We start from the raw sequence: 25,826 nt of genomic DNA, 5'->3' as shown, positions 1-25,826 counted from the left end.
GCCGAACATGATCTTTAGTGGTCACATAAGAGGTAAACCACTCCTTGTTTGGAGACACATGAAGTGATGCCCCTGAGTCTATAATCCAGTCACTCAGTGCATTTCCATCAGATGCTGTAAGAAGAGTTGAGTCCATTGTATTCTTCAAGAAGTAGATGTCTCCTGACACTAGACTGTCATCCTCTGCAACAGTGTTTGTCACATTTATTTCTTGAATCTTCAGTGAGGACTTGTTCTTCTCACCATGGTCTTCAGCTTTCTCTTTGCCTTTTTCTGCTTTCCATTCTCTGCAGTCTCTTTTCATGTGACCCTTCTTGCCACAATGGTAGCATTCTATGTCACTCTTGCCTTTAGCACTGCGGGACTTGCTACGAGACTGATTCCTCTTTCCACCTTTGTACTTTTCTTTGGTCCTTCCCCTGACAACTAAGGCTGTTCCTTTGCCTTTGTCCATTGTCTTTCTATTGGTTTCTTCAGTAAGCAGACTTCCTTCTACACCTGCTATGTTCAAACCATCTGGAGGTGCAGAATTACTCAAAGCTGTGCGAAAAGTGTCCCAACTTTCCGGCAATGTGATCAACAGGAACATAGCTCTAACAGGTTCATCAAACTTGACACCTTGAGCTGACAACTGACTATAGATTGTGTTGAATTCATTCAGATGATTGGACATAGGTGTCCCTTCTTTCATCTTCAAGTCAACAAGCTTCTTAAGCCAGTATACCTGTGAAGCTGCACTCTGCTTCTCATAAAGATCACTCAGCTTTAACCATGCTTGATAAGCCGACATCTCGTCTGCTACATTGAAGTAAACGCTTTCTGCCAAAGTCAACATAATGGTAGAAAGTGCCAATTCATCCATTTTGCTCCATTCATCTTCGTCCATATCTTTTGGTTTTATCTCCTTGAGCTTTATAGGTTTTATTTGCTTCTTTTGTACCAACACGTGCCAAATCTGCTTCTTCCACAATGGGAAATTGGTTCCATACAGCTTCTTGATATTGTAAAGAGCAGTGTCCTGTGATCCAACCATAGCTACGCTTCACAGTGGTTTACTTTCCTGGGAAAAATTCTGCAGAGTTTTCCCTGTAAACTGACCTCTGAACCAATATCAACCTGTCAAATGAACCAAGAAAGCTTCAGATTCTGCATAAATTTCGGCAGAGTCTCCTTTGTAAAATGGCTCTGGTGTAGTCAAAAACAGACCAAAAAACAGCTCAAAAAACACAGTCTCTCTGACACTATAAGCTGCGGGTAAACCTGTCCTGCACTTGTACTGTCTGTGACTGTCCTGTCACTGTCCTGTAAGCATAGACTGCGACAATGCCTCAACGGCAGTAAAGCAAAGATGCAATCCCAACTGTCTAACTCACAGTCAATACATCCTAGCTGCCTATCTAAGGGTGCTCGAGGGATCGCTCCAAGACCTGTATCACCGAAAGGATCTCAACATTCGAGAATCCCCCAGCTCAATAAAACCTCACTCAACCCTCAACAAAGGCTGCAGTAGATCTGACAGTACATAGACTTCCCACAAAATCATACATCCACAAATTTCCCACTGTATGCTGTAACCGCTGTGGCGGTTGTTTGCTGCGTGACTCACAGCCAGCAAACGCTCAACAGACATACATCATCTCTGACAATACATCCCATGTGGAAGTACCTGCAATGTCAAGATGAAATCTGGAATATCAAGCAACAAACACAAGCTACCTGATGAACCAGTGGATGTCGCCTATAGTCTGTGTGTAGATACGCCCGTGTCGTATGTGAGACGCCTCCAAGAACTGTGAGCCGTCCTTCGATGTGTAGACAACCACAAATCAGCACTCTGGGAGTGTCGATATCCTCAGCACCTGCAGTCGTAGGCCGAAAACCCCAAATTTGCAGAGTCGGATCTGCACCCGTCGAGACCACGTAGTCGAAAATGGCCTGCGTAGATCTTTGTCGAAGCCGAACGGTGGCCGAGATGACCTCAGAATGAAATTCTGACAACACCATACCCTTCAGGCTCACCCACGAGATTTGGGGCCGTGTCTTCGCCTGTCGAATTTCACTCCAATCTGAGTTGGTGACTCTAGCCTCCTGCAGCTGCCCCGAGCCTCGATCTGAGCTCTGATACCAGTTGAAGGAGTACGAGCGGAAGTGCGATGCGAGAGAGAGTGCGAGAAGAAGAGCACGACGATATGGTGAACTCGCTCTACTGTAATGTGTAGAGCATAGTGAGTTCTTATTAGGTTTTTACAAAAGCATATGTGTACATACCTGGAGGCCCGCCCACTTACCTGGGCGACCACATTGGGCTTTATACCCCAACACTTTGGAGCAGGGTAGCTCCTCCTCTTCATTGTACCCGAATTTTGTGCATAAGGATTTCCCATCGCTCTCCGGTGTGGACCCCTATTCTTCTTTTATGCCAGTCACTTGTACATTGAGATGACGGGCTTGGCGCATCTTCTCTTCCTCAATGGTTGTTTGTACAATGAGCGCCTTATTCTTTTGGATTTCCTTCCTCGTCTCTTTTTTGATATTCGTTTCCATCCGCGCTACCCCTTGTTGTTTCCGCCTCAGCCGTCATCCATCGCAATTGCCTTCTTAACCCTCACCATTGCTAGCTACCTTTGTGAGCTGCCCTGCTATGTGAAACCAGAGCACTAGTTGAGCCATACTTGCATACCCAGGCGTGCTTTCCATCCTCGGCTGCCGCACCACTTTCTTGTTGCAGTTGCTACTCACTCGCTATTGCTTAATCGAACTCGTGCTGTATACAACACCTTTCGCTGCCTGTATCCCTCCTGAACCCACTGGTTGAGCCATACTTGTATACCCACCCATGCTTTCCAACCCCTGCTGCTGCACCACTTTCTTGGTGCAGGTGTTACTCACCTGCTACTGCTTAACTGATCTCCTGCTGTATACAACACCTTTCTCTGCCTACATCTCTCCCGAACCTTATCCGTTAGTCCACCTAGCCCGCCACCTTCTCTTTTCACCTTGAGCCCTTAGATTTAGGCCACAGTCATGCCACTCTCCTGTCACCCTCTGAACTCACATTTATCCTCTTTCAGCCTCACACACTCTGAGCTTGGTTGAGGAGTGTTTTGGCGTATTGGTTTAGTGTGTCAATAGGTGGGAATTCGGTGATATTTTTTGTGTCTGGCCTGCCTTGACTCACTGGAGTATTATGGCACCATCATTTGTCATCTCAAAGGATCTAGAGCACAAGATTGGTGACAATGTTGAGTCTCTCTCTCTCTCTCTCTCTCTCTCTCTCTCTCTCTCTCGCAAAGGTGTTGTCGGTCACCTAGTCGGATGTTCCTATGCTGGGGTAAAAATCTAGCCACTTTGGAAGAAGGCTCATTTGGATGAAGGCTCATTGGAGGACGACATTCTTTTGGACAGGGATACTTTCATTGCTATTATCTCATTGCAAAAGCTTGCCGAGGGTCATGATTTGCGCTTCTCTCACTTTGGGGACATATTGATTTTCCTACGTCCGTGGTATGAGGATTTTACTTTAATTGCTTTTGAGGACAGATACCAGGTCCGCAAGTATCTTGTAAGAATTTGTTTTCGAGAGTTACCTACATAGTTTTGGTTGCCAGACATGCTGAGATAGACTCAGGCATTTGTGCCATCTATGGAGGTGTTTATTACACCTGCCACAGAGTTTCTAGATACTATTACTTTTGAGTGGAAAGGGGTGCTACACTCATAGAGGATTGTGGTTATGGGCATACGAAACCAATGCCTTAGATGTCATGAGATGGGGCATCTGGTAAGGGATTTCTCTAGAGGGAGGGATTTCCCTAGAGATGGGGGATCTCGTGAGGGATATCCCTAGAGGGAGAAAATAGGACAAACTAGTTGCTAGACAATATGGAAGAGATCAGAGGGGTTAGAGTCAACAACATAGTGTTCAACAGCAGCATGCTGACGAGCAGACACAGAGACAGAGACAAATATTGTAGACAGGGGCAGGCAAAACCTATTCTTGTTTACAGAAAGGTAGTGAGATATAGGTGAGATGAGGAAGAGAATGCCCCTAGATCAACCTGCTGAGAAGGGGTTACTTGACCAGGATTGAGAGGATGCTTCAGAGGACTTGGACATACCTGTAGAGCATGAGGACCAACAGTCGGAGGCAGCTCATGATCAGCCTAAGGTGACCAGTTCAGCAGCCTTTTTGGAGATCGAGCTGTATGTGCCTCTTACAACAGGCACTATTGGGGGCAAGTAGGAGAGTGAGTCCCTTCAATTGACTGAGGAGTTTGACTATTTAACAGATTTTGCATCACATGGAGATGTCCCAATATTCATCATCTTGCCTACCGATTTCTTTGCATGTGATCCGTGGAGATTTCTAGACGTTTTGTTGAGGAGAGACACCGTGTGTCAACATGTCTTTCCTACGGTTGTGTACAAGACATTTGTTTTTTTTTGGGTCAGAGAGAGCACCTATGAGCAGATTCAAAGTTCAAGTTCTACATGATACCTCTTGGATGAGGGAGACCGTTGCAAATTGTTGATGTGTCAAGCCATTGAAGAACGGAGCCAACCTACAGATCCCGACCGAGGGGCTTGAACCCTAAGAAGTCTTTACCAACTTATGGGACCCCGTTCGATGGGGGCCCAAGTCACTAGAAGTAAAGCTGGCACACATACACACTTAAAACTCCCTTGCGTAAAAAGATGATGACGTGGCAGCTGTATAGACGTTCCACAATTTCCACTTACATGCTGATGTGGCACTATACGGACGCTCGCAATTCGCGCTGACAGGCTGTTGACGTGGCAATACGGATTTTCGTAATTTGCCCTGGCTGATTAAACGCCAGCTTTTGGGCCAGATGCTTTTAGAATTTAATGCTTTTCAAGTAACTGGTTTTCATAGGCCAAAGGATTTAAATATGAGCCAAGGGCTCTTTCTCTAGCACACTCCTGCGTAGAGGTGCAGAGGATGGAGTATTGGCATTGCACTGAGTTTAAGCAATACATAGAAATACCGAAAGGGGGGACCAAGGTTTGGGGCCAATGCTCTCTCAGGGTGGAACTCCACCACTCCCCGTCTTGTGTGTGATGCATCTCTTTCAGTTCAGTTGTAATTTGAAGTGCTTAAAGTTGTTTAGTGTGTTCTTTTCCGTTGGCACGTGGTGCCCGTCCCCGTGACGATTGTATCATAGCTTCAAGCGTGTGCTTTTCTGAAGCATACCGGTCCTACCAAAGAGCAAATAGAGCAAGATGGCGCCTACAAGTTTTACAAGAAATTTTATGAAAGAATCTTTGTGTCTTGACCCCGGACTTATTAGCCACTGCCACCCTTACTCCATCGCACATCGAGCGCGCTCCCATCTTCATCGCTCTGTCTTAGAGGGCATAAGCCATAAGGAATTCAAGATCGCTCGCACAAGAAGGATCAATTTTTTTTTCGAGCCACGGTTTTTCTTAGAAGGAGTGTCATGAAGTGGTGGAAGTCTATAGCTACCAAGTCACCCACTCCGAGGACTTGGCAAGCTTTCAAGAAATTTTTTTGCGCGAGGTTACATGCCTTCAAACATCTTTCTTCGGAGTGCAGCTTCTGGCAAAGTGGGGTATCCTGAAATGCCTGCCACAGAAACCCGAGCAGATTACAACTTGAAATTTCTCGACATCTTGCAATAGGTATCTTTTCTCGAGTTGACAACCTTGGAGGCCCAGTGTGATTGCTATATCTTAAGGCTACCATCGTCTCCACAGGGAAATTTCTTGTTGAGGCCTGTTTCGACTATTCAAGAGCTTATGGATCATGTTGCGGTCGGCTACAACATTATGAAAGGAATCTAACCCTAATTTTGGTGCAGGTTTCAAGATGAAAGCCCTGTCGACTTTTGAGCTCGGCTGATGTCGAGAATGCTTTTTTAGTTGGATTTAGAAGTTTTTTGAGTTCTGTTTGAGAACTTGTTTGATGATCCCGTTTGTTATTTGTTTGAAATGGATAGTATGTGTTTTAAACCTGTCTTGGTGCCAATTTGAACTGTTTGACTTTGGTTTTAATACAGGTTTCAATGATTGGTGATTTACTCCCGGGTGGAGTACTAAGAATTGATGTTTGAGAATGCTTGCACATACTCATGGCCTGGACCCTCGTGGTTATTTGAGGGGGGAGTATTGAATGTTTGAAAAGTGTTGTTTTTACTCATGGCCCGGACCCTTGTGGTTATTTACGGGGAGAGTATTGCTGTTGTCTGAGTAGTGGTTACTCTCGGCACCTCCAAACGACGCAAGCTGCGGTCTGGGAGGCGTTTGGTTGTAAAAGGCCTCTATATCTCATGGCCTGGACCTTTTAGGTTATTTGCGGGAGGATTGATGAGGGAGTCGTTGAACATCTCATGGCATGTCTTGTAACATGCATATGTGAGCATTTGTGTTGCATTGTGATGTGCCAACTACTGAATATTCCAATTGGATGAGATTGCATGGGTATGTAATTTTAGTGCATTAAGACACCTGTTAAGAGTGCTATTTTGAGAGGATTAGAGTTGTGGGCATCTGTGGAGGACTTGTGTCATCGATCCTGACCCAGTAGATCTTGAGTCAAGACATTGGCGGCTTTGGGCTTGTCAAAGCTGCCTTCTGGTACGAGTACTGAGGGACCCAAGAGAGTGGTTCTGGCAGAATCCCTTTGCTTTTGCCAATCACTGAGGGGTTCGTTTCTTCCAATACACAACGCGTTTGGGGCGACACATTGTAACAGCACAGAGAGAGGCTCGCCCAGCTGCAACACTTCACTGGCAAGAGGAGGGTCTCACAAGTGAGTTCTTGAAAGGTTTTTGGGAGTGGTTGTGGACAACACGCAGTCGAGAAGAGTTGCTATGTCTAGTGGTTGGTAGCACACAGGGCTACAACAGTTGGGAGCTGATTGGTACACAATGGCTTTTCGGCAGCATGTGCAGCCTGTGCCCATCTCGTGGAGAGCAACATTGTTTGTGGGACTGCCCCATGGCACAACAGGTTTGGCTTCGGGTTCTCCGACTGATGCCAGCCCTCTCTACAGCCCGACAGTACACTTGGGGTGCTGCAGCTTGGTCCACTCTCATGGGCACAACACTCCATTTTGTGTTGGCTTCCACCAGCAAGATGATAGTGATTTAGGAGGGTTCACTTACACTGCAGATTGCCACAGAGTGGAATGGTGCAGTGACAGAGAATGGTGTCGCAAGCTCATCTGTGGCCCGACACTCTGGTTCATTTGGCGGGCCCGTTGCTTCTGCATCTTCAAAACTCGGCCTGTTCCAATGGCAGAGACTGTTCGAGACATTTGGCTGGAGCTGTTGGCTGGAGCTGATACACACACTCAGGGGTCAGTTTGAGAGACGTGATTTGTAGCCTTTGGGTAGTTATCATTAACTAATGGAAGGATCGCTTTTCTTACAAAAAAATAAAAACATCTGATTGTGGAAATCAACAGGTTGAGAAGAGAACCTATGAGAGTAATCGATGAGTCATGTCCCCCGAAGACATTTCTGCTTGAATGTTATTTCAAATGGTCTTTATGGTATAGCATCTTTGGCAGTAGGGGCTGGCTTGTTGAGCTTTGTATTGCAGGTGTAGAGCTGCCAAAGCCCCAACCTGGCTCTCGCAAAGGATCCCGTAGCAAAGCATGTCACAGCTGCAGAAAAAGTAACCCCCCAAGTAAACATATGGCATAACCAGTTCTATCTAACCCCTTGCCAATGTGAGTGGTTTGGCTCCTGCCCTATCTTTAGGTTTGGAAGATCATGACCTTGGTTTTCCAAGGTTCAGTACAAGACCTCTCTGTGTGCAGAAATTGTCAAGTGCATGGAGATGCCGCTGCACTCCTCCACGCGACAAAGAAACTAATACGATAACATCAGCAAATAACATGAAATACACTAGTGTACTGATAAGTCGATCCTTTCCCCTCCTCCATGTACTTTGCAATCAGCCACCCTGTCGATGTAGAGCCAAGATAGTGTGGGAGAAACTGGGCATCCTAGCTTCACACCAATGGTGCTAGCTTTAGCCTTTGACATCCAGTCTTCAGCATATCTCTTGCTTTGTGAATAGACACCAGCAAATCACAAGCTTCCCAAGGAGGGCTCTACTCTGCCGTGCTTGGTCAATGACCCCCAACCCTCCCTAAGAGCAAGGTAAAGTAATGACTTGCTAGGAGACATTGGCTGGAGTCGACTGCGAGTCTCGCCTTGACCACAAGAAGTTCCTGATCAGCCGCTCCAACTGGCTAATGCAAGAGCTCAAGAAATCTAGCAAGACATCATGTACCACATAGTGGCCAATAGCACCTGGTTGGCCACCACATCCTTGCTAGCAAAAGAAAGTCATGCTGAGCTCCAATGTAGCAGTTTCCTCTTGACAAAAAGGAGGAGAGGAGCAGTCTGCTGCTTTAGTAACAGATCCAACCCAACTTGACAGCCTAAGTAACATACTAGTGTCCCTGGAGGAATCCACCTCAAGCCCTCTCCAGGCCACTAATCGTGTATGGGAGCATTACCAACCCAAAAAGCCATTGTCTTCCACCAGTTGATTGGTGCTCCCGATGCACATCAGAACACCTCAAGAGACTGCTCACATATGTGCGAGTTGGCCTCCCGGCTCTCCAAAAACGCGCTCAAGTCATTAGCAAACTCAACGTCCAAGAGATCCTCTCCCCGAATAGGCAATTGTAGCTCACGCAAACAACCCTCTTGTGAGGTCAAGAACTTGCTCATCCCCTCAACAAAGAAAAGGAATAGGAAGGGGCCAAAAGGGCAGTCCTGTCAAACTGATTGTGGAGCATGAAGCGTTCCCCTCTTCCCCATGCGAGCAACACCCGCGACTCTGGGCAAGCCTATAGAGAGTTGACACTCCCCTAATCAATGCAACTACAAAACCCATCCAACATATAGGGTCCTCAAGGAAGCCCCAGTCAACTCTGTCATACGCCTTCTCAAAATCCAGGAGTAACGCAAAATCCTCTCCTTGGAGACGGGCAAGGGTAGTCGCCTCCCAGAGGGTAAAAATGTTGTCAAGGGTACTGCGTTCCTTGACAAAACCCATTCTTATCTCATGTATAATGCTCTCAAGTAGTGGTTGAACTCTCAAACTCAGAGCCTTTGCTAAGATTTTGTAGGCTGAGTTGAGAATGGTGATGGGTCGCCATTGCCGAATCTCGCGTAGGGAGCCACCCTCCTTGGGGAATAAGGTAGATCAATTCCTCGCTGATGCTGTCAGGCATCTCCACACTATGCAGAATGTGCTGGTAAGCACTACAAAGGTCTCAACCAAGCACCTCCTACTACTCTAAGAAGAAGCTGGGTGTCAAACCATCTTCCCCTGGGCAACTACCCGTGGGAACCTTGAGGGCCTCCTACAGCTCCTCGGCCTAGAGCGGTTGCTCAAGCCTATGTCGCATCTCCTCAGTGACTAAACAAGGCAGTTGTGCCCAAACCTACTCTCTGCATGCATCTTGATGCTCTGACTGTGGCTCTGTTGAAAGTAACTCACGGTAGAAGTTAGTAGCGACTGCATGCATGTGCTCAGTCTCTATAGCAACATACCCATCGGGCTTCGTCAACTGACCAACACTCGTGCGTGCATGGCGAGGACCCACAATCTCAAAGAACTCACCAGTTATTATGTGGCCCACCTGAGTCCACTGAGATGTGTGACAATGAAAGGCAAACTCGTGGCGTCGCTCCTCGATGGTAATCAGCTCCTGTTGAGCCTACTGCATCTGCTCCTCCATCCAAGGGCTACTTGGGTGGTGCTCCTCTATCCGCTGGAGGGAGGCAATGCCCCGTTATAGTCCCTTCTCCTCCTCCTTGGTTGCAGCCAAACGAGTTGTAGACTCCTGGAGGAAGAAGCCACTAAGCTCCACAAGGTCATTGGCTGCTTTGGCAGTAGGGTCTTGTCGAGCCTGTTGCATCTTCTCCTCCAACTAAGGGCTACCTGGGTGGTGCTCCTCCATCCGGTGTAGGGAGGCAATGCCCCATCGGAGTCTCTTCTCCTTCTCCTTGGTCGCAATCAAACGAGCTATAGAGTCCTCCAGGAAGAAGCGACTAAGCTCTACAGGGTCCCCTTGCGAGTCCAAGCTTTTTGTCCACATCGTCACAGCTTGCTCTCCGAGCTCTATATCCAATAGAATCCTCTCTGGGATGCGCAACATGCACTCCTCTGTTTGTCTGACACAGTAAGAATCACTGGTGTATGATCAGAAAAAGTAGTCCCCACCAAAATGCATATTGATTCGCCCATGTCACAAATGTGATCACTAGCATAGAAATGATCTATTCTAGATAGATGCAGGCCCCCTATACTCTAGAGAATGAGAGGCTATCTGAGGGTCGTATACAATGCATGCTGCCATACATAAGAAATCCTCATACTACATAGTCATACATAGGTGCTCCCAAGTAGCTAACTCAGGCTTCAGCCTAGTGAACAGTAGCATGGCTGCCTCCAATCCTATCCGAGGGGTCCTTTAACATGTTGAAGTCCCCCCCAATGCACTAGTGCTTTGCATAAGGAAGGGACTCCACAACATGTGACCAAAACTCAGCCCGTGCACTCACATGGTTGGGCACATAAATGTTCAAGAAGCCCACAAGGCTGCCTTGAACCTGCATGGTGATCCATTGGGCCCTGCTTGGCACAATAATACCCCCGTCCACAATGGCCTGCTACCATGAGTCCACAATAGTCATATATACACCCCCCTGAATGCCACCAAGCCCAAAAACAGCTGATCAAATGTCTCATAACTACCTCGCAAAACGTGTGCACATTGGTGAATGTGGCTCACAAAGATGATGCTCCTGTAGCATAAGAATATCAATAGGTCCACCCACAAGTGTCTCTGGAGCTCCTATCTCAAAGGATCCCGATGGTGTACAAACTGTGGTCCTCCAAGGCCCTGGATATTCCATGAGACAATCCTCATGGGGTCGGTGAGAGAAGACAGATGTTACTACACCAGCCAGGCGAGTAATCTTCGAGGCCGGTTTGGATGGGGAGTTATCCGCATCTGATCGACCCAGAGACAAACGAGATTGCATCACGTGCCCCACAAAGGCCCAAGATGAGTGTGTAGTTCTCTGAGCCACATCCTTTGCCCAAGAGTCCTCATGTGTGTATACATAGCAAGGGGAGAACTGCGCATCTGCAAAAAAGTGAACAATAATGTGTTTACAGCTTCTGGCATCCGGCAAAGTCATTGTGGACTTGGCCAACGGCCATAGGGTCTGCACCAAATCGTGATCCCAAGGTCCCCCTGTGTGATGGGAGAACTCAAGGGCCTGAGTCTGGAGCCAACAAAGTGTCAAATCCGAGGTCCAATCTTGCTGTCTCGACCACAAAGTGGAAAAGAGTGTCCAACTGTAGAGTCTAGAGTATTTGTAAATAGGAAAAAGCCGCCTCTAGGTTAGCATGGGGGTCGCCAAGAAGGCGAGTGAAGGTGTAGCTGAGGAAGTCCCACCGTTTGCTGATGTCAAAACTGGAGAGGCCCCCTGGAATAGCTGCAAAGGCGGATTTCTCAACCAAGAGGGGAGGTTGACTGCCTCTCCCAAACGAACCTACTCGCAACAAAAGAGCTGCCCAAGCAGTGGCGTGCTGCAGGAATGCACCAAGACCCAGTAGCAAGAGAAGAGAGAGGGGGGGGACTGAAGATGGCAAGGGTGAGACTAGTGGCGAGGGGGGATGTCAAGTGTGGGGAAACAAGGGGGGTGGGGGCTGGAGGAGGTTGGGGGGTGGAAGGGGTCGGTTGAATCCTCATACCTAGAAGAGAGGGTGAGGGGTCTGAGGTGGTCTCCTGTTGTAGAGGTCTGAAGTGGTTTCCCGTGGGAACCCACTCTTGGCGAGGAACCGTGGGACGGCCGCCCGGGCGAGGCGCCTGGCCCTATCGATGGCGGCCACGGACCTGTTGCCATCCTCCTCAGCTTGGCTACCTGTCGTTAATGGAGCTCGATCTTTGGGGGTCTCTGAAGCCCTGGTAAGGGGAAACTCAAAACTTGAAGAGGGGCCTGCCCTAGGGGCATGAGGCTGTGGAGTTGGCCAAGCTCTCTTGCGTGGACAGGCCTTGGCAAGATGGCCCATCTATTTGCAAATGAAACACTGGTTCAAGAGGCTCAAATACTCCACACTGTCTGATCCAACCACCTCTCACCCGAGGCAGTAAAACCACCTTCGGAGGTGTATGTGTGTCCCGAACAAGAACCCGCACAACGGGTAACCCTGCAGCCTTGGTCACAACTGATGCTGAAGTGCACAGGGAAGAGCAGCAGTGAGCTCCCATTAGCAGCCTTTCTATGTGGTTCATGTAAAGGGCCGTCTGCCTTGATACTTTTTGAGGGGTGTTTGGTACGGCCCACTGAGAGCATCAAACACGTGTTTAGTACCGGTCCATACCATATAGGACCAGTATGATGGCCTATAAGACAGCTCAAATAGCATGCAGCTATTGTGGCATGCTTTACCAGCACACCTGGTCATTTCGTCCCTTCTTGTCGACGAAAATGGGTCGCACACTTCACTAGCAGTATTGGCCACCATTTTTGGCTCTTCCCACCTCTCCATATGTAAATGTATCCCGCTGAGCTCATTGCTGCATCTCTTGTACCGAAGGAAAGAAAGATGCTCTCCCAATGCCCCCTTACCTTATATAGGGACATGCTTGTAGCCTTTAGGGTATTTAATTAAATAAATGGAACGATCCTTCTGTTCGCTCAATAATACCCTCTCTCTGCTACATCTGCTCATTTATTACCTACTCCAGGATTTTTTTTGATGTGAACTTTGATTTAGCTGTGAAATTTTATTTCTTTTTCTCTAAAGGATGTGCATTTGAAAGGAGTGGAGAACCATAAGTCAACACTGGTTTGCTTCTCGATACTGGTGTACATCTACAAACACCTCCACAGATGGCCTTTTTTAAATTTCTTTTAGCCACATTGGACAATGCCATTGTTGAATTAAGCCTCAATAAGCAACTCGACGTTTTTACAACCTGTCCTGATTACAGCAAGTTTGTGATTGCAGGGACTTCTTCTACATATTGATGACATTGAGCAATTGTGTTCTCAATTTCCAGCAACTCAAGTTCTCCTTGACCATCTAGGCTTCTGCAATCCACCCTTGTATAACTCTCAACACTGGTCAAGTTGAAAGATCTTTCCAGTTGTCCTTCTGACAATGTCAGAGGACCCTATCTCAATTTTTTCTGTCGGTTTTCTAGACCTTATGCCTCTAGCTGTCAATAAATTGGGCAACTGTACATATAGGTAGAATAAGGAATGTGATTTAGACCAGTCTTCATGCCACTCAGATTTTTCTTGGCTTAGCACCATTTTGTATTGATTGAAGTTGACAACTTGAGAAGCATAATTAGAGACTGCCTAGTTCTTTGTAAGTTTCTGCTGCTAATGAGGTCACTTTGATTGCAGAAGTGATTCTGAGTTGAAAGCGTGGGAGTCTCTTCTTGCGCTCTCTAAGTATCCTTATGTAAGTATGTTAATTGCATGCTTGCCTTTTCTTGCATCACCATACATAATGTCTACAAGGATGTGCAAGCATTTGCAACGGGTGAAAACACAACGTACTTCAGAATTTACTTGCGCTGAAGCACCATTTTGCAAAGGCAAGGAGCTCGAGGGAAAAGGTTATAACTTGCATCATATACCTCAACTAAACAAACTCGCTGAGGGATAAAAGATATGGGATGGTAAAAAAATTATGACAGTACAAGCTTCTCCTTGTGGCATGCATTTGAAGATCTCTCTCTCTCTCTCTCTCTCTCTCTCTCTCTCTGCTTTTTGACACTCTAGTGGCTTCAGCTATGCTCTATGGGATTCAGATTTGGGGGCCCTCAGTGGACCACCAGGGCAGATCTGGTAGCACTGATGGATGGAGATGTATGGAGAGGCCTCTAGTCTGTATGATCTCTTGGATGATTCGGGCTAAGGCCTTAGTGCCATATGAGATTATTCGGGCTGAGCTAGCTGCCCCGCCTCTCGTAGTTGAGGCCTTTACTAAATCACTCTCCTTCATGCATAATTTATGGGACCTTTCTAGAGACAGATATGCTCGGCTAGCACTTGATCATCCCGACAGCTAGCGCTACAAGGGGACACAACATGTTGGTATGGGCAGATGACATCATGGATTCAGTCACACGGCTCCAGCATGGATAGACTGCCTCCATTCCAGTACTCCTTGGATGCACCCTCCCTTTGTCTCACACGGGTGGAGACGACTAGACTTATACATCAGGATTTGATTCAACAAGATACCAGAAGCACATGGATACAACAGGTACAAGAGTTGGGCACGAAGATGGCTTTCTACAGAGAGCATCTGCTCCAACCAATAGAGGATGGATATGTGATCAGACCGGCCTATATGGAAACTCATTTATCCTATGGGATACGATGTGCTATTGGTCAGATGCGCACATCATCGCAGCAGCTAGAGATTGAGACTGACAGATTTAGGAGAGTACCAGCAGAAGCCAGGATATGCGAGTTATGTCATATAGAGCCAGAGACAGAGTTACATCACATTTGTCATTGTCCGGTATACTACGAGATACGAGGCCGCTTTCACTGTCTATTCAGAGAGGGCTTTGGACTGGTGGCTAGAGTCATTAGATATCAGGATTAGAGATGCCTCGGGTTGTTTTTGCCAGAGCTGTGCAGACATAGGGAAAGTCTCTTGAGGAGACCTGATGGTGGGAGACATTCACAAAGGGAGATCCCCGACTTCTTTAGAGCAGGGACTCAGTAGCCGGATGAGCATGCTTCGCAGCAGACTAGGTATATTAGTGGACAATGTCACAAAACGGGAGCGTACACGAGCACTTGAAAATCTGAAAATTAAAATACTTTGCAAATGTGAGAGAAGGGAGAAGATCGACACAGGATTGGGGATCAAAAGATGGGCTGGTCCCCCCCCGTTAAGAGTATTCTTTTATTCAGGGAGAATTCGTATACAAGCACGAGAACCCGAGGAAACCCCTCCGTTCTGTAATCTTAGACCCGAAGGTCGTGCTTTCCTGTTAAGGGCTTGGGCACAAGGCCGTTCCTTCCCGTAAGGGACTTAGGCGCGAAGCCGTACTTTCCCGTAAGTGACTTTGGCGTGAAGCCATACTTCCCGTGAAGGGCCTTCCCGTAAGACGGGAGATTCCTGCAAAACAAACCACACAAACACGCGACAACAATTCGTATGGCGAATCCACAATAGATACCTGTCGCTCTTGCGCGGGAAAAAGCGACTTCCGTGCTTCGTAGTCTCGCGATCTCTTGCGGCAGAGTCTTCTCTTGCTGACGTTGGTACCCCCTTTGAGTGAGGGCATGTGGTGCTTTTATAGCTCCCTGGCCACGGCATGAATAGCTGCTCGCGTAGAGATCGCGGCCGATTTTTTTTTTTTTTAAATTTTTTTTTTGCGCTGTTCTACCCGAAATAGGGAGAGAGAATTCGCTGGCTGGTTTTGTTGCTTTATCTGCTAAGTGGCTGCCCACTTATTAAGTGGGCGGCCGGCATATTTTAAAATTGGTCTGAACCTGCCCAAAAACTCAATAAAACCTTATAAGTTAAAACCAATGCATTTCACAACACTTCCCAGGCGTCCCTGGATGCAACCACATGCACGAATGCAATGCAAATATAGATTCCTTTACGGGAAAGCGTCTGCCTTCCCGCGATTGTTCCTGCTTTTCGTAAAAAGCTTCATTGAACCCATCTTTATTCTTGTGCTTGCGTTCTTACGCGTATTTTCTTACTTAGTTCGGATTTCCTCCTTAGCCTACGGGATGCCCCCTTACTGATGCACCTGTCACCCATCATGTGACGCATCAGGGGCACTCGTAACCCGGCCCTTTCCACCGAACGTACGGAAACTCCTTCGCGATGTTTACAGTCACCCATCAAATGACACATCAGAGTTGTCCGTTCCTGATGGCAGTTCCTGTAGCTACAATGTTTTAACAGTTCTTAGTGCACATAATAAAATATCCTAAAAAAGAAATTAATCATTAAAAATAAGAAAATAGTCCCATTAGCAACATCCCCCTGGCTTCTAAACAGTTGACCTCAACTGTAGTGCTTGGACATATACCCCCAAGTATCTCGGGATAAGCTGCTAATTCCTCCTGCGTCATCCACTGAGCATCTAGATTCGAGTAGTTCTTAAACTTAACCAAATACTTCCGTGTTATCTTTCCGGATTTGAGAGGCCGCTCCTTATGACTTACTATCTGCTCCGGTTGGAGTATTTCTTCTGTTTCCTCAACCTCAGGAGGTTCCTCAGAACTAGGCTGGCTTGGAGGCGGTCCCACATACGGCCGGAGTAAACTGACATGGAAAGCATTATGGATCTTCCAATTAAGCGGTATCTCTATTCGGAAGGTGACATCATTCACTCGCTCAGTTATCTTAAACGGCCCATAGTAACGGGTAGAAAGTTTTACCACCTTCTCCTTATGAGACGCTTGTTTCTTAAGTCTTGCCTTCTCAAACTTGAGTAAGACTAACTGTCCGACTGTTAAGTCTAGATTCCTTTTGTGCTTGTCTGCAGCTTTCTTATGCTTTTCCTGAGAGCGTAGAATAGCTCTCCTAACTTGCCCATAGGCGGTGTCCAAATCCCGGACAAACTCATCTGCTGCAAAGATCTTATCCTTAGTTAAAAGGATGGGTGGTAGCAAAGGCTTACCATAGAGAATCTCAAAAGGTGCTTTCCCCGTCGATGAGTGTATGGTATTGTTATACGCATACTCGACAAGAGGCAAATATTTCTCCTAGTCAGATTGCCGGTCTGACACATAAGCTTTTAACAAATCCAATACTGTGGAATTGGCTATCTTACTTTGCCCGTCCGTTTGAGGATGGTAGGCAGATGAAAAATTCATCTTTGTACCAAGATTATCCATCAAGGCACGCCGAAAATTTCCTGTCATGCGAGGATCTCGATCGCTCACAATAGACTTAGGCATTCCATGATGCTTAAAGATCTGTGCTATAAAGACCCTAGCCATATGATCTACTTTGATCGTTTTCTTGACTAGTATAAAGTGTGCTTGCTTGCTAAACTGGTCCACAATGGTCCAGATCACGTCATTTCCAGTGTGAGTTCTAGGGAGGTCCATGATGAAGTCCATGGCAATACTTTCCCAGGGTTCATTAGGCACAGGCAATGGTTGTAGCAACCCAGGCGTCTTATGCCGATCATACTTCACCTTTTGGCAAACCAAGCATTCCCTGACATACTTATCAATGTCTGCTTTAAGGCTAGGCCAAAAGAAATATCTTTCCATTGCTAAGGTCGTAGAGAGAATACCCCGATGACCCGCATAAGGCGAAGCGTGTGCTTCATCCATGATCTTCTTTCTTAATGGTTCCGCCACACATATGGCCTGATGGTGGTAGAGATAACCGTCCCGAATGGAATAGGGGAACTCATTCTCTCCATGATGTAGCTTTTCCCAAATGGTGGAGAAGTCTGGATCATTCGGATACAAATCCGGTAGTGCTTCTAATTCTTGGTGATACACCGAAGTGATAGTGTTCACCCTTGGCCGTCTAGACAATGCGTCTGCGACCACATTCTTACTCCCAGCCATGTGAAGGATCTGGAAGTGAAACATAGACAAAAAGTTTGCCCATCTCATCTGCTTCTCAGATAGTTTCCTTTGCGTAAGAAAATACAGCAAACTCTGGTGATCAGTCTTGATCACAAAATCCGCTCCTAGAAGATAGTGCTTCCAGTTGGATAAGGCGTGAATCATAGCCGTGAGTTCCTTTTCGTAGATTGATGCATGCAACTCTGCATCCTTAAGCTGTCTGCTTTCGTAGGCCACTGCATGGCCTTCTTGGTTTAACACTGCTCCGATGCAATCGCCTGAAGCATCGCAGTGAACCTCAAATGGTTTTCTTAAGTCAGGCACTATCAAAATAGGCCCATGGCTTAGCAAGTACTTGAGCCGATCAAAAGTTCCTTGTTGTCTCGATCCCCATCTGAAAGGAATCTTCTTCTTTGTCAAGTCATGAAGTGGTCCTTCTACATGAGCAAATCCTCGGACAAACCTTCGATAATATGAACATAATCCCAGGAAACTACGTACCTCATGTACCGTAGTGGGAATAGGCCAATCTTCTGCCACTCGGATCTTGGCAGGATCCATACTGACTTGATTGTGAGAGACTATATGGCCGAGATAGTGTATCTCTGAGAGAAAGAACTCGCTCTTCTTTGCATTCACATGCAACTCATGCTTTCGCAATTCTTGAAACACTAAGTCTAAGTGCTTCAGATGTTCCTCTTCTGACTTAGAGAAGATGAGTATGTCGTCAAAGAATACTCCCGTAAAAGCTCGATACGGGCTGAAAATGCGGTCTAGTATGCGATTGAATGTCGCAGGAGCATTGGTCAAGCCGAAAGGCATTACCAAAAATTCATATAGTCCAAAGGTTGTGCGGAAAGCAGTCTTATGGACATCCTCAGGGGCGATCCGTATCTGATGATACCCACTCTTTAAGTCTATGCGACTAAAGACACTTGCACCTTGCAACTTATCAAGTATATCATCAATCCGAGGGATCGGAAAACGATTCTTGATTGTGATCTTGTTTAAAGACCTATAGTCTATGCACATTCGAAACGTGCCATCTTTCTTTTGTACCAGTAGAACTGGAGAGCAGTAGGGTGAAGCACTTGGCCGTACTAACCCTTTCTCTCGTTGACTTGCTTCAAAATTTCCTCTTGCTGAGCAAGACTTACCCGATAAGGGGGTTGATTGGGAGGCGAGCTACCCGGTATGAGATCTATGTGGTGATCTTCCGGGCGTACCGGAGGGAGTTCATCACGTGAAACAATCCTTGTACTTTTCAATAAATTGAAGACGCTTAATTTCCAGACTAGAGAGAGAGTCCCTACTAGTTTTATCCTTTGCAAAAATCAAGTAAGTAGAAACACACTTCTTCATTTCTTTCTTAATGGAGATATGGCTTACAATTGGGAACTGCCAATCTCCTGCATCAGCTTGAATCTTTATTTTCTTACCCCCATGATCAAAAGTGAGGGTCTTTTCCACATAATCGGGAATAGGTGTCATGTGAAAGTGCCATGGCATACCCAAGATGATATCACATCCCTCGATGGGTGCCATAAAAAATGATTCGCGGTCCTTGTACTCGCCAATCCGAAGATTGAGCTGTCCTTGCACGGGAGTTGCATTGGTTGTCAACCCCTCGAATGCCGATCTGGATGTAACCGGTGTGCCAAGCTGAGACGGTGTGAGGCACAAACGTTCCGCAGTATCCAGGGAGATGAAGTTATCCGTGGATCCTGGATCATAAAGAATGAGTACTCGCTGGTTGTTCAAAGACCCCCAGCCCTTCAGAAGTTGACGCTTTCCTTTCTCCGTTTCTGTGTTTCCTTGAACATCTGGAATTGAGTTCGAGCTTGGCGGTGCGGGTTCCTTCCTTGCTTTTTCTTGCCTCGCAGAAGCTTGTTCTTGCCGTTGCTGTTTCAGAGGGCAGTCCGGTTTCATATGTCCTTTCTCACCACAGTAGAAGCATCTTCCTTCCTCTCTGAAAGTTAGGAGTTGAGTAGGAGAAAGATACTTAGTTCGCTTGCCAGTGCCCTCTGGCTTCTTAGAATGATCATCGTCTCTAGATGGAGGACGTTTTCTTCCTTGGCCCCCTTGGTCATCGTAGACCCCTCTTTGTCTTGCACGGTAAGTGCTATGCTCCATCTTTCTGGGCGTCCCAGTTGAGTGCAAATCCTCAGCAATGATTGCTGACTCCATCATCCTTTGAAGAGTATCATGCAGATACACCTTCATACTCTTTCGAAGCTGCGGCTGGAGACCCGCTTCGAACTTTCTTTTCTTTTCCTTGTCGGCAATCTTCATGAAGGGAGTGACCTTCAGAAGAACCGACCAATACTTGTCCACATAGGTCGTTACTTTTTCATGTTCCTTCTGGGCAAGCCAGTCCCATTCCTTCCGTATGTCCTGCTCGAAGTCAGGTGGAAGAAATTGTTCATAAAATTCAGATTTGAAGCTTTCCCAAGTTCTGGCCTGAGAACCTTCCAGAATCTTGGCTAGCCACCAATTGCTTGCCGTTTCCTTGAGGTGCATCCCCACATGGCGTAATTTGGATCTTTCTGTGAAGTGCCCATTGGTAAAGGCGACTTCAAACTGTCTGATGAAGGACAGTGCTTTGGAGATGTCTCTCCGTCCATTGTAGGTTTCGAACTTGATGTCCTTGTCGCCCGATTTGAAGACTCTCATGCGATGTTGAGACTTGCGACCATGCTTCTTGAATCGAGGCTTATCTTTAGGTTGATGAAGAGTAGTAGTAGTAGCGGCTTCCTCCTAACGAGATGATCGAGAAGTAGAGGTATAATCAGGAGAGTAAGATGGAGATGAGATAGAGATGTCCTTGCTCTCGTCTAGCAAAGAGAGCGCTTTTTCCTGGCCTTTCCTTGGAGTAGGCCGTTCATTACGATCCGAAGATCCTTTGTGCACCTCGGCACGTTCTTCTTCTCTTGCCTCCTATGGTCTCAAGCCAACAGTGTTGTCTGGATGCTTGATTGCATCAGTTCCATTCGTTTTCTTCATTCCGCCCAAAAGCTTTTGGACGTTTGGCAACAGTAAAATTTGTTGCAACTCCGCAAGCTGAGCTTGCACTTGTTGAAGCTCCTCTTCAATGCTTCTCCCTTGGCTCGACATGGTTCTTCCCGTTCTTCCCGGATCGTCCTTCTTTGCAGAGAAAGAGAGGAGTCTGAGCTCTAATACCACTGTCACAAAACGGGAGCGTACACGAGCACTTGAAAATCTGAAAATTAAAATACTTTGCAAATGTGAGAGAAGGGAGAAGATCGACACAGTATTGGGGACTAGAAGATGGGTTGGTCCCCCCCTCGTTAAGAGTATTCTTTTATTCAGGGAGAATTCGTATACAAGCACGAGAACCCGAGGAAACCCCTCCGTTCTGTAATCTTAGACCCGAAGGTCATGCTTTCCCGTAAAGGGCTTGGGCACAAGGCCGTTCCTTCCCGTAAGGGACTTAGGCGGGAAGCCGTACTTTCCCGTAAGTGACTTAGGCGTGAAGCCGTACTTCCCGTGAAGGGCCTTCCCGTAAGACGGGAGATTCCTGCAAAACAAACCACACAAAAACGCGACAACAATTCGTATGGCGAATCCACAATAGATACCTGTCGCTCTTGCGCGGGAAAAAGCGACTTCCGTGCTTCATAGTCTCACGATCTCTTGCGGCAGAGTCTTCTCTTGCTGACGTTGGTACCTCCTTTGAGTGAGGGCATGTGGTGCTTTTATAGCTCCCTGGCCACGGCACGAATGGTTGCTCGCGTAGAGATCGCGGCCGTTTTTTTTTTTTTTCTTTTTTTTTTGCGCTGTTGTACCCGAAATAGGGAGAGAATTCGCTGGCTGGTTTTGTTGCTTTATCTTCTGGGCGGCCGACATATTTTAAAATTGGTCTGAACCTGCCCAAAAACTCAATAAAACCTTATAAGTTAAAACCAATGCATTTCACAACACTTCCCAGGCGTCCCTGGATGCAACCACATGCACGAATGCAATGCAAACATAGATTCCTTTACAGGAAAGCGTCTGCCTTCCCGCGATTGTTCCTGCTTTTCGTAAAAAGCTTCATTGAACCCATCTTTATTCTTGTGCTTGCGTTCTTACGCGTATTTTCTTAGTTAGTTCGGATTTCCTCCTTAGCCTACGGGATGCCCCCTTACTGATGCACCCGTCACCCATCATGTGACGCATTAGGGGCACTCGTAACCCGGCCCTTTACACCGAATGTACGGAAACTACTTCGCGATGTTTACCATCACCCATCAAATGACACATCAGAGTTGTCGGTTCCTGATGGCAGTTCTTGTAGCTACAATCTTTTAACAGTTCTGAGTGCACATAATAAAATATCCTAAAACAGAAATTAATCATTAAAAATAAGAAAATAGTCCAATTAGCAACAGACAAAGCCATTGAGCTCGGGAGAGCTGGACGCCCATGTCTACGGGGGCGACCACAACATCGATGGGGCTCCACCAAAGAATCAGGACTATTCTAGCACGACATGGGAGATACCCAGTATGACTATTTACGGAGGCGGACATTGACGAAGCTCTTCAGCGATTGATGCAATGCTTTCTCGGACAACGCCCGATGTCGGGCATCCTCAGGCATGGATGACGATGATGATGATTTTCAGGCTGACTTTACTTCATTTTATTTTTTTACCCAGACATTGGATTAGATCCACAAGGATTGTATCAGTTTGGTCTCATAGGTCATTTTGGCCTTTTGAAGACGTTTAATATACCAATTCATTTCATCTCATCTCTCTCTCTCTCTCTCTCTCTCTCTCTCTCTCTCTCTTGCATGGGATGACTCATTCCCCCCCCCCGGCCCAATAAAAGAAAACACCCACCTACCCACCCCAAATGTGCCTACCAGCTTCATTACTTTTCCTATTGGGATTAATTAAGAATTAGGATGTTTCCTTTTATGCGTTATCTCAGATGATTGTACCACATTTAATACGGTTGTAACTTTTGGTCTCAAAGGTTATTTTGGCCATTCAAAGAGGTTACTCTCTCTCTCTCTCTCTGGAGTGCATTTCAAATTCTGCATGAGATTTTTCCTTACATCAAGTTTGGGCATTTTACAGCTGATCAGGCGATACTTGAGGCGGGTTGTGGACCACATAGTGGATAGTCAAATTGGGTTGTCAAACTCTTGCTCGCTAGGTTGTAGACAATTACAGAGAGAAGAGGAAACTCACCTTCTTTAGAGGAGGCAAAGTGGTCGTACTTGACAGACTGTAGCGCGGATAATGTGTCGTGCTCTCTACAGTGTGGGTGTCCCTCAGTGCAATGTGCGTGACAATCTCACTCAAACAAATGGAAACTCTCTCAAACAGAATGAAACACAGAAACAATGGATAACAACAGAGATACAACAGTGAACCAGAACATGTCGACTCGACTAGCTCAAAGAACCATGTACAGACTCTAGCGTGGCAGCACACTCAGCTCCAGCCCAGAACTCACAGGTACAAGAGGGGTGTCGAGGCTCAGATGTGCAGGGATGGTGAAGCAGTGCTCTGTGTAAGACTCGCTACCTCGACGACGCCGGACCAAAGGTGAAGAAGATGATCAGATAACCGACCGCTACTACTCATATGTACCACCGTAAAGAGCCACCAACGGCTCATAAATGTCAGTCATGTGGTAACCTGGCCACGAGGTCCACTAGACCACCTTCGGTCGTCGGTAGATACCCTACCACGTGTCACTCCCAGACCAGAGGTCCGTCCAGAGGGTCCGTCCAGTGTGAACCAGTCCCAGTGGAACCCACTGTCCAACTGTATATCCTGTGAAGTGACTGTAACCTTGCTACTGGTTGCCCGCCACAAGACCGCTCACCATCTCGGTGAGAGGAATACTGAAAAAATTGTGAAGGAAAACCACTAGCTACTGCATCCGTACATGTTTTCCTGATTGCAATCGCCTTAAGCTTGTAACTAAGCAGGAACCTAGTATGTATGATTGCATAGCCGCATAGCCTGGTCCATGCTTGCAGTTGCAGATGAACCTTGCCATACTTTTGTGCAACAACACTCTTCTCGAAAAGATGGATTACCATAAGCCCGAGTAACACCGCAAATAAGGTCATAGTCCAAGAATCCCAACTAGAACAAGATGAGTACACCACAGCAAAGTGATATGCTCACTAGGTAGCTAGGTAGGGTTGAGGGAGGGGGAGGAGAGACTAGGTAGGGGCGAGGGGGAATGGGGTGGTTGGGGGGCTAGATAGGGGCGAGGGCTTAGAGGGGGCGGGTAGGGGCAAGTAGGGGGAGGGTAGGGGCGAGGGGGAGTGAGGGGGTGGGTAGGGGCGAGGGGGGTTGGGTAGGGGCGAGAGGGGAATTAGGGGGTGGGTAGGGGCGAGAGGGAGTGAGGGGGTGGGTAGGGGCGAGAGATAGTGAGGGGGTGGGAGTGAGGGGGTGGGTAGGGGCGAGAGGGAAGTGAAGGGGAGGGTAGGGGCGAGAGGGGAAGTGAGGGGGTGGGTAGGGGCTAGGGCGAGGGGAGGGACAGGGGGCGAGAGGGATAGACAAGGGGGTGGGGGGTAGGGAAGGGTGCTAGGGCAGGGCGGGGGTGGGGTGAATAGGGCAAGAGATGGGCAATGGAGAGGGATAGACAAGGAGGACGAGGAGTGGCGGGGGTGATGGAGCTGCTCTCCTCCACCAGCCTTCATTCATCGTTGAAGCTTCTTGCTACAATCTGCAGCTTTAGAAGCGGCCAATGAGTTATACGGAGCTTCACCATCACTTACCGTTACTGATTGCAACCCAAATTCAATATAAGAAAGGATATGCCAAGGCGACACCGCCCTACCGCACAGGTGATCATCATGCTTGTCCCTTCGGAAAGCGACATTCTGTAGGAGCCGGCACCAATGGAGGAGGGCCTGCCGCCAGGAGCCTACAGCAGTAGGGGACAACATTGGGGAGAACATTAGTGCCTGCTCTATATTGTTTTGGTGACTCTCATGTAGATGATGGGAACAACAATGTTCGGCGCTCTTGATGATCTCTTTGCCACAGCTTTGAACTCTAAAAATGTGGGCATTCTGATTGTGGGTAAGGTCGAGCGGGTAAGGGTAGATAGGTACAAGTAAGGAGCATACAACTATCATGAGCAAGACAGCTATCATGATCTTGGAATTCATCTTGTAGGACGGGCTCTGAGAAGGGAGTTTGCTAGGCACAGAAGAGAGCTTTGTTCTGGTCGGAGAAGCAGACACCAAAGGGGTTGATGTTTGAGGGGGAGCGAACTCCTGTAGAGGGGATTTCTTGCTGCTTCTACGCTTCTTCAGAGGCTCAGGTGGCTCATTAGGTTTAGTTACCATGGAAATATTTGAAGAGGGTGTACCTTTAGGCAAAGAGTGAATAGAGACTCCATAACAAGGCATAGATTTGGTAGCCTCCAGCCACTCCAGCAGATCTTCGTCTGACCCTTCAAGTGTAGTAGGCTGTTCTTGTTCAGGGTTGGTTTCCATTGACACGGAAACTTGCTGCACCACTGGATCCATGCCTCCTTCTAAGAGGATGGGTTGCATCGGGGAGCCACAAGGGGAGCCAGAAGTATGTATCCACATTGCATCGTTTCCCCAATCATGGAGTGCTTTAGTGTGTCGCAGCCATGGTCTTCCAATAAGCAAGGGAAATCCGCCCTCAGCCTGGGGAAGACGAACCACCACAAAATCCAAGTTAAAAGTAAAGTTTTGTACCTGCAGAGGCACATTGTCTATGATGCCCACTGGGTATACTGTTCGTTGATCGGCCAATGTAACTGTGAAGGGAGCAGGGCGAGTAGGCTGTAGACCTAGAGCTAACATAGTGAACTCGGGCATCAGGTTGATGCCAGATCCACCATCCACTATCAACCCTGAGAAATGCCGACCCAAAACGGACACTGTCAAGCGAGGGCTTCTATAATCAGTGAGTGGAGCAGCGGGATTGGATATCATATAGGACTCTGATGGTCGCACTGGGAGGTGCCCGCCACTAGGACTTGCTCCAGGATAAAGTGATTGAATAACAGCAAGGGTGTCACTTCTAAACTTTGCATCTAGTCGTAGCATGTCATAGAGGGACACTTGTTGAAAGGTATTCTTCAATATAGTGTCTGCTGTAGGTTTTTCTCTTGGGATCAGTGTCTTCTCAGTTTCCTTGATCTTTTGTAAGTCAGCAACTGCTTCTAAGAAAGCCCCATCAATATTGGAGAGCATAGTAAAAGA

At 47.2% G+C, this 25,826-nt stretch overlaps 1 protein-coding gene across 7 annotated transcripts in view; it reads left to right on the top strand.

Moving 5' to 3' along the window:
- Nucleotides 1-25,826, top strand: part of LOC147441824 (catalytic/ hydrolase) — a 200,580-nt gene that overhangs the window by 126,102 nt on the left and 48,652 nt on the right. For 4 of the 7 annotated variants that reach the window (XR_015190154.1, XM_086528214.1, XM_086528217.1 and 1 more), the window contains 2 exons: nt 13,036-13,133; nt 13,440-13,497. The exons of 1 other annotated variant lie outside the window; for it this stretch is intronic. Coding sequence is in view for 4 of the 6 variants with exons in the window: in XM_086528214.1 (XP_086384340.1) it covers nt 13,036-13,133; nt 13,440-13,497 (156 nt within the window). In the remaining 2 variants the exon portion in view is untranslated. The remainder of the gene's footprint in view (nt 1-13,035; nt 13,134-13,439; nt 13,498-25,826) is intronic. 2 more of the 7 variants (XR_015190155.1, XM_086528215.1) reach the window with 1 other exon arrangement.

Source organism: Adiantum capillus-veneris, chromosome 14, assembly GCF_014529385.1.
Source record: "Adiantum capillus-veneris isolate H3 chromosome 14, ASM1452938v2, whole genome shotgun sequence".
In the NCBI taxonomy this organism is placed as follows: Eukaryota; Viridiplantae; Streptophyta; class Polypodiopsida; order Polypodiales; family Pteridaceae; genus Adiantum; species Adiantum capillus-veneris.
This window is presented reverse-complemented; position numbering and strand designations above follow the sequence as displayed.